Genomic DNA, 12114 nt, shown 5'->3' on the forward strand with positions numbered 1-12114 from the left:
TGATGATTACTGCATCACAAACTGCTCGAATATGCCCACCCCCTCGTACACCTCGCCCTCTACCTCGGCCCTCATCGTCCCCGTCCACCGCGCATAGTACTTTCCATCCCCAGCGACCATCGCCCCAAGGGTAACGTCCACCTCCATTCCCATGGTATAAACCACCCTGAACCCATCCGGCACATCCCCAAGCACAGGCGGGTAAGCAGCTGCCTTCCCATTCTTCCATGGCCTTACAGACACGACCCCCTCCTCACAACTAGACACGACAACCTCCCGTCCAACAGCCACATACCCACTCACCACTTCTTCCTCCGCAAGAGGAAGCATATCAAACCAGACGACAGAGTACGGGCCCACCCGGCCTCGACCCCAGTACCACGTCCGCACCGCCGCCTCAAACGGTCCATCCGACCAGTTCTTCGTCAGTTAGCCAAGCCCTCACATCCCACTCCCACATCCTACACTCGTAGACAGAAAACACACCTTATCATGATACCCAACGCCGGTAAACTGTACCCTCTCCCCCTCCACCAAAACATCAACACTCGCCTCCGCATCGGGGAGGAGACTCGCCCAGCCGATTCCAACCGTACCCGTACTACCACCACCCAGACGCAGCCGGTCGTCACCGCAGGGCGTATGCGGGTTCGACACCTACATTAGCCAAGCTTAGCTTAGCTTATCCTCAGTGGAGGGGAGAGACGAACAGAAGATAAGCTCATCGACCCAGTTACCCCTACCCCTACTCCGTCAATGACAATCTCATACTCCCCCTGCTCGGATCCAGTAAAGGAAACACCACTGTCATGCCATACCCCCTGAGTGACACCCCCGGCTGCATCGACCGTCGCGAGGGATGCGTCCGCGTAGGCAGCGTAGCTCGTCCCATTGGCGAAGGAGATCCAGAGGTAGGACAGGAGGACGGAGGAGGCGTTTCTGGACGGGAGGAATGGAAACGCAGCGGGGGTGCTGGTGAAGAGGGTGAGGACGAGAGAAACGTTCGGATTCGAAGAGGAGACGGCGTCAAAGTACCACCAGTCGAAGACGGTGGTGTTGATGGGGTGGACTTTGGGTTCGGAGAGGGTCGATAGGCGGGTGGACGGGGTGGTGAAGGTTGCGGTGCTGAGATTGGGGGATGGAGCGCTGGGGATGGCGATGCTATAGAAAGAGACGGGGGGAAGTTGGGCGAGGACCAGGGAGAGGAAAATCAGTAGGAGGAACATTGTAGAGATTTGATGTGAGGATAGTATTTTGGATGTTGCAGGTATTTATGTGTTCGTAATTGTAAGGACTAGTGGCACTTTTCTTTGTCTCCCTGACGCGGCCTGTGCCATTGACTCAGACTAATACTGTACTGTCTCAGTGATGTGAATGAGTGAATAGTGAATAGTGAATAAGGAATAGGAATAAGAATAAGAGTAATCTACACAGTCCAACGCTAACCATCCAAACCCATACCAAGGAGTTAGGTGCAAAAAGCCGCTCCGTACGCAATAATATCAACATTCGCCATAGCCTCGTTCAACAACAATAAATAGATGGATAGAAATGGATAGAGATGGAAGACAGACTCGAAATCATCGCTAGTCCCCTACTCAACGCCTTGAGAACAATGCTCGTAGAAAACTGATCAGCTGTGCCCATTGGTATCGACGCTCTCCTTGTCCTCCTCCTTGACACTCGCCGTGCTCGTCTTATTCGACCCGTCCGACCCGTCCTTGCCGCATCCTTTGACCAGAATATGTCGCTAAAGAGTCAGTGCGAGAACAGAGGACAAAAAGATCGAGGGGAGGTACCTTCAATGCATCCTTGCGGGAAAAACTCTTGTCGCAATGTGTACATGGAAACGGCTTCACCGACAGATGAATACGCTTATGTCGCTTCAGGTCGTGATTCCGGTTGAAGCTTTGCGGACACTGATCACACTTGAACGGCCGGTCGTTGGGCGGCCCCGGCTGGTGGATGGGGTGTGGCGGATGCCCGCCGTACATCTGCTGCATGCTGGCCACATGGCCACTGTTGAAGCCCGGGAGAATGCCCGCCTGCATGCTTCCCAGCAACGACATTTGGCCGTTCGGACTGTGGATGTTCGTCATCACCGGCCCGTTCATCGCCGGGAGCGAGTATGATGGCCAGGGCTGCCGCGAATAGCTCAGGTGAGGTGGTGGCCCAGTGGACGAGACACGACCCGGCGGATGGATGCCGAGCCCCGGCTGTCCGTACGGCGGGAAACTGGTCTGGTGCGGGCTGGGAATCTGCTGTGCTGCACCGTAGACGGGTGCCGACTGCGATTTGGGTCCGTAAGGGTCATTTGAGGGGAGGAGGTGCGGAGACGGCCCTGGGTGGGGCAATCCCGTGGGACTGGACAACATGGCGTGCGTCATGGCGGGATGCTGCGGTGTTGCGGTCGCCATGCCTGACGGGGGAACGGAAAGCGATTGCTGGAACGGAGGGAGGTGGTGGTGCATGTCGTACGGCTGTGCCATGCCTTCGGTCACGGGAGGAGACGTCGGCGGATTTCGGCTCAGCGGGTGTAATGTCGACGGTGAAAACGACTCCCGCGTCGGATATGACTGGTTGGTCCCCGTATTCCATGGTTGCCGCGGCGCAGCGCCGCCAGGAGTGCTTCCATAGCCACTGTGTCCCTGCCAGTACGCCGTTCCATACGATGGAGCCACGTCCGGGGACGCAGACACGGTGGTCGTCGGCGCGGCCGTGCTCGGAGCGGACACGTCGCTGGCTTGAGTCGATGCCGGCGGTGTCAACAGACTGTTCAGATTGTGATGCGTTGGAAGGTGCGCATTCGACTGAAGCGGATACTTGGGGGTCCCGACGCTGATCTGAAAGTTCGGCGGGGGCAGCTCAAAGCTGGGGAGCGTGGGCGCCGCCGGCCGCCGTGCGTTCAACGGCGGCGGGGCATTCAAGTCGCCCAACGCCGTGCCCATGCCCGGCGGAGGGATCGCGAGAGCAGCCAGGTTGGCGGAGGTGTCTCGAGAAAAGGCGATGGGTTGGTACAGCTCGGCCGTCGAGTCCGCGGCCGGAGGATGGGACAAAGTGGAGGACAATCCGTTGTCGTCCCCAACAGTCCAGAATCGACTGCCAGACAGGGCACCAGAGACGATGTCTGGAGGATCCAGGAGGGGCGAGCGGATCGCGCGAGAGCGATCGCCTTGAGAAATCGAGATTTGACGTCAAATAGATGTCGATTCTTATATTTGACGGCCCGTCTCGGTTGAGTCGAGAATCCCGTTCGCTCTCTCGTTCCTGGTCTTGGGAAGTTGGATTGATGTGGTAGTGTACCCGACTGATGTTCAGGGTCACCCAACACTTATACCGAGGACATACTCTGACCTCTTGTATCAAGTTAAGACTGTACAGCGCAAGCCTGAAAATGCGCAGAGCAGATATTGGATGTAGAGGCAATGGAGCTGATGGTATTTTGAAATTCACCAGGCGTCAGAGACATGCATTGTCTTGACAAAGCCGACCGCGCGATCAGAGGAATACGACGGCGGCCAAGTCTATCTTTGGTAATAATTAGCGATCGAGAGTGCGCGAATGGACTCGATTCCTGACGACGACGGATCGGACAGGGAGTCAGCAAAAGGCAGAAAGACTATCGTGGTGATGATGATCGTGTGGTGATGAGACTGCGGTGGTGGTGATGACAATCGAGGAAAGTGATCGGATCGTGGTATTATTAGGAGGGCACTGATAGAGTGGAAGAGAGGAAAGGAAGAAACGAAGAGGCAGAGCCAGCGCCGGTAAATAATAATAACAAGAATAATATAAGGTAGAGGAGAATAACAGCCAGCAATGGCAATAAAATAAAATAAAGTAAAGTCAAATAAAATACAAGACCAAACCAGACAGACAGACCGAATAATAATAAATGAGAAGAACAAGCACAACAACAACAAAACCAAAACCAAAGAGCGCGCGAGTATCCAGACCACTCTACGGTCAAAACCAGCGACGGGTCTGGGTCTGGCCAGCGCGGGGGAGGAATTTCGGGCGGGAAATTTTGGGTTGTCGTCTGGAAAGGGTCAAGTGCGAAAAAATAATAATAATAATTATTATTCCGTAATTCGGGAGGGTAAAAGAAAAGGGTAACGAAAAAGAAAATGACCAGAAAAAAAAAAAAGGGAAAAAAGGAAAAATTAAAATAGAGGCGACAAAACGAAGAAAGAATGAGGTTTACCTGGGAAAAGCTAGCCTAAGGGGTCTGGTAAGGAGACCAAATTGATTTATTTCAGGTTTGCTTCGAGAGTGAACTTCAGCTGAGAATGATACGTCCTCTAGCAAAGAATAGGGGGAGACGGGTGTTTGTAGAGAGAAAAAGAAAGTAGGCACTATTCACAAGGAATAAGAATAGATCCAGAGATAGATAGGTCGAAGGGAGATATCTCCTGGCTAATAATAATCGTCCTTGGTCAAAGAGGGGACTGGGACCGATCATCAGCAACGTGGTTGACAGGGCTCTCCAAGTCAAGTCCCAGGAGATGGCCACAAACGAACCAGCAACCAGGTTAACAGTCTCAGACTAGACTGGAGACTACTAGCAGTAACCAGTGCCACTCAATTTGCCCCATTGTTCTGATCATTCCACGGCTCTACGGAGTGGCCGTAAGGTATCTGGTATTAATTTCGTCCAGTGCGACCACAGCGATCGAAGAGGTCACCCTACGATGATTGGCCGATAAGCATCAATCGCTGGTAGAAACCGAGTACGAGCGCATTCTCTGTTGTATGGACAAGCCCTTGACAAAACAGAGTCCTCCGTACTGTAAATCCGTAAGTTGTCAGCTGTAGCTGTAAGCCTCTAAAGTCAAGGTACCAGATATGTGGAGTAGCTGTCGACGATCGGATGGCCACCGGACCAGGACCAGCAGGGGGATGTTACTCAAGTCTCCTGTATGGTGGAGCAGAGAATAAGCTTAGCAGCGATGGACGATCGATTGCAAGACTGTACTTTGATCTACAGTAAAGGTACGATTCTGAAGATCAGCTCTGAAGCTACTGGATTCTTTAAGCCCTCAGGGAGGGAAAAAGCAAAGACACGGGCACTGACAGCGACAGACTCACAGTACGGGATTACCACTTGGGTACCTATGTACGGTAAGATACAGCTGGTGAAAAGGGGCAATGCTCCTTGCGTCAAGAGTCCAGATTGACAGTTCTTGAGGGCATGGTAGTGAGCCAAATCAATTGCTTCATCATGGAAATCGAGCCGTCAGTATCATTAGGGTCCAACTGAAAGGCATCATCGTCACGTTCATACTACCAGGTACTTCGTAAGCTGAGGCAGAATGTCATCCTGCTCTTCTAAGTGGCGGACTTGTATGTATGGTCCAGTGGAATACCATCATACCGACCATGTTTAATTAGCCCACCGGAAGAATGCTCTGGATTGCGGTCGATAATTCCAGTACGTTGCGAGACCAAGGATTCTTCTAAGATTGCAAAGTCTGGTGCATCACCATCATCATTTTCTTCATCTTCGACCAGATCATGGAGGGCAAATGTCCAAGGCAAACAAATCCTCGAGTCTGGTTCGCCTACCCATGCATGAGGGATTGTCCCATCTGATTGGTTAGTTCTGTCCACGCGGCATCACCCGAGGTTAGGTGGTCACCTGAGATAGCACCATTGGAGACTACCAGTACCAAGACATCGACCATAATCAATGCAGACTTATTCTGTAACTAGTACATAGAGGACCAGCAATAATACGAGATGCCAAACAACTTGACTGGACTTCATGACAATCTGGGTAGCCTCAAGCGAGCGCGCCAGAGAAATGGATTCTTCTCTGCCCAGCCAGACTGCCTGGGCCCTTTCAGCCAAATCTCACTACCCGCTCTTAGAGTGCGGACTATTCCATTCTGGGGCTAGTGCATCCAAAACTAGCTTCCAGGGACCCACAGACTTACTCTGCCTGTCGGCCTGCAGCCTGCAGCAGTGGTCTGTCCACTCGCTTTTTTTCGCTAAGTTTTGAGACACACACACACACATTATTGAATATTGATTTTCTTTTTCTTTTCATTTTACTCCGTATGTAGATGGGAAAGTATCCAACCAGTGAGTATTTGATCTGATGCAGCTAGTCTGGATAACGGTTGGTGGTCGAACCAGAGACAGAAAAGAAAAAGAAAGACCATATAGTCACATGATTAGCCCCAGCCTTCGTCCCGGTGACCACAGGCCAGCAACCCATGGTTCACACAGACGCAGCCGAGGATTGAGCGAATCAGCGCTTGAGAATCTGGTCTCGGGCCTCTTGGCTCAAGCTCTAGACTAGCCTCTTAGCCTCTTTGTCCCGTGCCTAGGATTAATACAGTTAGCTTGAACGGACACCGATACATTGACAGAGTTCTTATTTATTAGGTATTTCATTTATTCTGTAATTCTGTAATTTAGGGGTGTATTGTTCTGTGGATTGAGCAGCCACGTTAGAGTTCAGCTGAACCTAAATCGTAACTTTGCATTTCTTGTACAGAGCCTATGGACTAGGTACTAGTAGATAGGAATACGGGTGAGGCTAAGCCCCATGAGTAACTGCCGGGAGCACCAATCTGTCGGAGTCGGGGGCGTTGTTGAGGGAGATCGGGGTGGCTGCCACGGTCAGTGTGACAGGTGGCCATTTACCAAGTATCAAGTCCCTCCCAGTGCCTTGACGCCTTGAGGCTGTTTTGGCTTCTAACAATGTATGTGCAGCAGTGCAGTGCGTGCACTGGCAACCGCCACATCCATCTGATGAGTTACCAGTGATCAGTGATGACTGTTCGGATTATCCGAGGTCAGACTGCTTTGTCTCTGGCCCTTGACCCTTGACCCTTGACCCTAGGCCTTATTATCAGGCTACTGCAGTCTGCAATGACTTGTCATCTCGGCCGGAGGATTGCAGCTCTACTTTGCTGGGAAGTGCTCCGTGGTCTCCAAGTACCCCTCTCATCTCCATTTTTAACCGACAGCCCCTCCTTCATGTGTGCCTCTCCAGACTCTCTGTACTCTGTATATGCACATGGGCTCCCTTAATTCAGATCTCAATAACCGATACCTTGTGATCTGATTTCTTCCTACAGATCCCAATAACCAATCAATCACACGCCCAATGTACTCGTGTAAAATGCCTAATCCTGCCGGCCAGTACAGACCACTGAGGCTACCAGCAGTGGTCGTATGCACGTACAAACACACTAGCCCCTAACACGCGGCTTGGACCTATCACAGCGCTTGGGAATCGAGTCAGACACCGCAGCAAGCACTAGCAGAAACCACCATCAGGGGACTAAAGTTAGAGACTAAAGTACAGTTTATGCTTTGCTCTAGAGTCTAGTCTAGTGGTGGTGATTTAAGCTATGGCCGGTCACAGCTGCTCCGTACTTACATCTATTACCGGCTGGTCGCTCCGACATATGATATTGATTTACACAACTGAACTCATGGAAATGTACTCCGTACCCCGTACGCTGTGCACGCTGTGTCTACAGTAGTGTCTCCAATCTCCATAGTGGACGTAACTCTTTTCCGACCGTTAGTTGGTGTTTATGATCCTGCAGGATTCAACGGTCAGTCACCGTCTGTTTATTTCTATATATATATATAAATCCCTCCGACCTAGCGATGTCGGATTAGACGAAAAGTGGAATATCCTCTCTACGGGATAGATAATACGGAGAACAGATATTATCGTCTATACCCGTAGTATCCTTCATATAGAATATAGACAAGTATTCCGAGAACCTATCAAACCGGTGTTCGTCCACTGTGGAGTATGGACTGTGGAATGTGCACTGTGGACGGGCCAGCTTGGACTCCTCCTGCATCATGCAAGGATCCAGCGGGGAATCGTCGGACAGCATCGCAGCGCGGAAGGCGGCTGGACTGGTCTTTGCATTTGCTGCAATCATTTGCTGGGCCTGTGCATAGTGATGGCCTGTAGATAGATGCTTTAAGTGCGTTCAGTTAGATCAGATATTATTCATCTTGAGTGGAATGAACGAGGACAAGGTACTGTAGCAGCATGGTAAGGAAGAGAAAGGGCTTGTAAATGTTAGTAAACCTGCAAACTTGGGCGAGACCAGTCTAGACTCACCCTCGGATCAACAGGGACAATCACTACATCTGCACAAGTACGGAGTATCAAATGGTATACATTCCTGGGACGATATCTGCATAATCTTGAATCTGGTGATTGAGGCACAACATCTATACTGCGACCGGACTGTTCGCTCTTAGATCAATCTACCTCGTCATCAAGAGACTATGGCTCTATGCTCATGCATCATCTACATATACGTCGTACTTGTATCGACTGCCCGGGTGATCCTCTCGCAGCCCCCTCTGTCCCTTCCCGTACACCCTCTCGCGCGCCGTCAGGGCCTCCGCCTCCTGCGCCGGCTGCTCCGGGTACAGCCCTCGCCTCCTCAGTTCCGGAACCAGCAGCTCGACCACATCCTCAAAAGTCCCCGGCGTCGACACATGGCCGATGTTGAACCCGTCCAGATCCGCCTCTGCGATCCACCGCTCCATCTCGTCCGCGACGGTTGCCGCGCTGCCAATCGCCACGGGGCCCAGCCCACCGATCGACGCCTTCTCCGCCACCACCCGCGGCGTCCACCGCGGGATGTCCTTGCTCGTGGTCGTGAACGCGTCCAGGATACTTGCGATCCGGCCCGCCTCGACCGAGTCCGCCGCCGTGATCTCCTGGTCGAGCGGGATCCGCGAGATATCGATGCCCGTCCATCCGCTGAAGAGCACGAGGCCCCCAACCACGGACGCGTACTTCTTCAGCTCCTCGTATTTGGCCCAAGCCTCCTCGTCCGTCCGGCCCAGGATGGGCGTGAACGTCGCAAAGAGTTTGATCGAGCGCGGATCCCGCCCCTTCTCCGCTGCCAGTTGGCGAATCGCATCGACTTTGGGCCGCAGCACCGCCGGCGAGTGGCTCGAGACGAAGATTGCCTCGGCGTGCGTAGCGGCAAACGCAGAGCCCGCGGGCGAGGTGCCCGCCTGGAAGAGAAAGGGCGTCCGCTGCGGGGATGGATCGACAATGTGCGGCGTCTCAAGCGTGTAATATCTCCCCTTGTGCCTGATGGTACGCACTTTGTCCGGGTCGATGTACGAGTCCGTCGCCGGGTCCGGAGAGACGGCGTCCGAGGCCCAGGAACCTTCCCATAGTCTGTGCTCGTCAGCCGTTTTCGTCACCGATTGATGCACAATGATATAACAAACTTGTACAGCACACGCAGGTACTCGTCCGCCTGCCGGTACCGCTCATCATGCTCGATGGGCCTGTCCAGCCCGATGGCCTTGAAGGCCGCCTTCTTGTACGAGGTCACAATGTTCCATCCGAACCGGCCCCGCGTCATATGGTCCAGGGTCGAAAACCGCTTGGCCAGCAGGAACGGCGCCTCCGAGGAAGTCGACGAGGTGATCGCAAAGGTCAGATGCTTCGTCACTGCTGCCATGGCCGAAATGGGCTGCGCAGTCACGTCAGCAGTGCACCGTGCTCCGGGGTTGGCAGAAGACATACAATCGACGGATCAGTCACGGGCCATTGCGCCGCCCGGCGAATGCACTCGTCCAGCTTGCCCTGGTATGTGTCGTGTCCTCCAAAGGTATCAGCCAGGAACAGCGCGTTGATTCCGCCCCGCTCGAGCAGCTTCGCCAGCTCAATCCAGTACTCCAGGCTGCGCTTCGTGGCGGATTTATCGTTGGGGTTCTGTGCACAATCCATGTCAGTCAGGCCCAGGAAGCGATCAGCTCCGTTCTTACCTTCCATTGCCCGGGGGACAAATGGCCCACGGTGCTCATATCAAACGCATTCAGCAGAATGTGCTTTTTGCCGTTCTGGCTAGTGGGTGCACTACCCGCGCTATCTCCCATTTTGACTGTAGATTTGGAGCGTTTCTGTCGACTCTGAGCTTCCTGATCCAACGTGCTGACAGTAGATATACACAATCCCTCTTTCATCCGTCTGCAATGGGAAACACGTAGCTTCTATGACCCCGCATCCATTCGCCATTGCTTGTCATCATCACGCAAGACTCGCGCGGAGAACAGCCGCTATGAGATATTTCCACGAAGTGATTCGTCATTATCTCCACAATATACGTGACTGCATGGGCAGTTTCTCTTGCAGAGTGTGGGTTCATAAGCCTTGCGCGTGAGGTGGTGATGATCCCATCATATATGCTGTAATTGCGACATGATTGGGTGAGTCGGTCTAAGTAGGACGGAAACTGTCGCTGTGGAAAAAATATCATTGATTCGAAGATATGTCGTCCCATAGCATGCATCACGTTCGCAGGATAGGTCGAGTCAATGGATGCAAGCGATTCCCTGATAATCTTCCCTGCATCCGGTGGAGTTTCATCATTCGTCTACACACTGTCCTTTATACATCTTCCATGCTGCATATCTGCTAAGTCTATTATACCGAGACGTTGGCATCTACTTCTCTGGATACACCTGCATGATTGCCCTATCACCAGGCTCAAGATCCCTCGTTTCGTCTGAGTCGCTGATGTCGGGGTTACCTTCTGCTCTTTTCGAGATCCTCCTGTAGGCTGTTAGACATATCAAGGAAAATGTGACTGGGTGCATACTTCTCTCGTTTTGTTAAGAACTGAATAACGTGCGCCAGTATAATCAAGCATATGGCGTTGCCAAGTACGAACGAGTACCCTTTGGTGAATCGAGGAGCCTCGACGGTCTTGAAGACAAGCAAGGGCGTCCACGCGGTCGTCGATTGCGAGACGGCATTCAAAATGATCAGTGCCACCGCTCGTTCAACAGGCGAGTAGCGCAGTATACTGTTAACCCAGCCGTAGAGCACACTGGACATAGCGACGGCAGAATAGGTTGTGGCAAATGCGAGCCAGAGCGCGGACTGGGGAACATCCCATACGACGAGTATCACCAGCCCGACGATGTTCCAAGTGTGTGCGATGGTGATAGCCCAGGCAGGGCCGAACAAGAGATCCGATGAGAAACAGATGAACAGCGTGTAGAAGATCCCCAATGCCGGAGAAATCGCGTTGAGCTCGTTGATGCGACTGGTCGAGAATTTCTTGAGACTTTTCAGCCACAGCAGATAACCTCCTGTAGTGGTGTTGACGCATCCGTTCCAGAAGAAAACATCCAGCAGGAGTAAAGCCCAAAATCTCCAATTGCAAGCAATGTTCAAGAGCGCCTTCCATCGGAAATGCTCCTGTACACCATGTCCTGCTCGTTGAAGCCGCTTTTTGGCGAGATCGATATCTGCCTGTTTGAGGACAAATCGATTCGGCTTGTCAGGAGTCCCGGGTAAGATTAGATATCCCAGCAAGCCAATGGGAATGGTGATGATTGCACAGATAATGTACATCCATCGCCACCCTGCCAGACCATGGACGCCGTCAAGCCTTGCCGATGTGCCAGCTTGGATTAAGCTCGATGTCAACGTTCCGAGAGTGAGACCAACATAAAAGCAGCCGCCTCTACGGCCGATTTCATCACCGCGATACCAAGATCCTGGACGGCAAATGTGAGTTTGTTCCTTTTTTCAAGGCTTGCAGGGTTTACCTACCGAATATGTAATGCATGCCCGGGAAGAATGCAGCCTGGCTGGCTCAGTTCAGACCTTAGGGAGAACATAGAAAGATTTCTGACCTCAAACCACCCGACGAGAAATCTGTAAGCCATCAACTCCCCGTACGATGTCACTCGATACTGCAGTAACGTAAATACACCCCATGAAATATCCAAAGCTGGAATAACCCAGGACATTGGAAATTTGGTGAAGAGATATGCGAAGGGGATTTGACCCAGAACTGCGCCAACGGTGTACATTGTCTGCAGATGGACGAGGGCATTACCGTGCAGGTTCAAATCATCAGAAAGACCCGAAACATATGCGTTGTCTGAGAGTAGGATTAGTCTAGTTCGAGTAGGGCTCATTGATGACCTACTTATGTTGGATTGGTCTATATATTTGGTCCAGTACGCAAGAAAGGCATATGGAACAATCAGAAGATCCAGCTTGAGGATAAGCTGCCGTTCCTCTTTCGTGTCATCGTCTGCAAACCACTTGATGCGATACCACTTTCCGCGTTGCTCTGAAGCCAT

The 12114-nt window shown here is 52.3% G+C and overlaps 4 protein-coding genes across 4 annotated transcripts; all 4 read right to left on the reverse strand.

Annotated features, from left to right (window-relative positions):
* Positions 1 to 6: 6 nt before the first annotated feature.
* Aspvir_001813 (uncharacterized protein) lies at positions 7 to 1226 on the reverse strand (the record flags this gene model as incomplete). Its single annotated transcript, XM_043273420.1, has 3 exons — positions 7 to 420; positions 487 to 657; positions 744 to 1226. The coding sequence occupies 3 exons, from the start codon at positions 1224 to 1226 to the stop codon at positions 7 to 9; spliced, it is 1068 nt and encodes a 355-aa protein (XP_043129355.1).
* A 407-nt stretch (positions 1227 to 1633) lies between these two features.
* Aspvir_001814 (putative C2H2 finger domain protein) lies at positions 1634 to 3469 on the reverse strand (the record flags this gene model as incomplete). Its single annotated transcript, XM_043273421.1, has 3 exons — positions 1634 to 1750; positions 1800 to 3172; positions 3454 to 3469. 3 exons carry the CDS (start codon positions 3467 to 3469, stop codon positions 1634 to 1636), a joined length of 1506 nt encoding a protein of 501 aa, XP_043129356.1.
* Positions 3470 to 8283: 4814 nt separating this feature from the next.
* On the reverse strand, positions 8284 to 9891 carry Aspvir_001815 (xenobiotic compound monooxygenase, DszA family; the record flags this gene model as incomplete). Its single annotated transcript, XM_043273422.1, has 4 exons — positions 8284 to 9184; positions 9238 to 9485; positions 9539 to 9727; positions 9781 to 9891. 4 exons carry the CDS (start codon positions 9889 to 9891, stop codon positions 8284 to 8286), a joined length of 1449 nt encoding a protein of 482 aa, XP_043129357.1.
* Positions 9892 to 10458: 567 nt separating this feature from the next.
* Aspvir_001816 (putative MFS transporter Seo1) lies at positions 10459 to 12114 on the reverse strand (the record flags this gene model as incomplete). Its single annotated transcript, XM_043273423.1, has 5 exons — positions 10459 to 10567; positions 10614 to 11520; positions 11576 to 11609; positions 11659 to 11909; positions 11958 to 12114. 5 exons carry the CDS (start codon positions 12112 to 12114, stop codon positions 10459 to 10461), a joined length of 1458 nt encoding a protein of 485 aa, XP_043129358.1.

The sequence above is a fragment of the Aspergillus viridinutans genome (genome assembly GCF_018404265.1).
Source record: "Aspergillus viridinutans IFM 47045 DNA, scaffold_10, whole genome shotgun sequence".
Classification (NCBI taxonomy): Eukaryota; Fungi; Ascomycota; class Eurotiomycetes; order Eurotiales; family Aspergillaceae; genus Aspergillus; species Aspergillus viridinutans.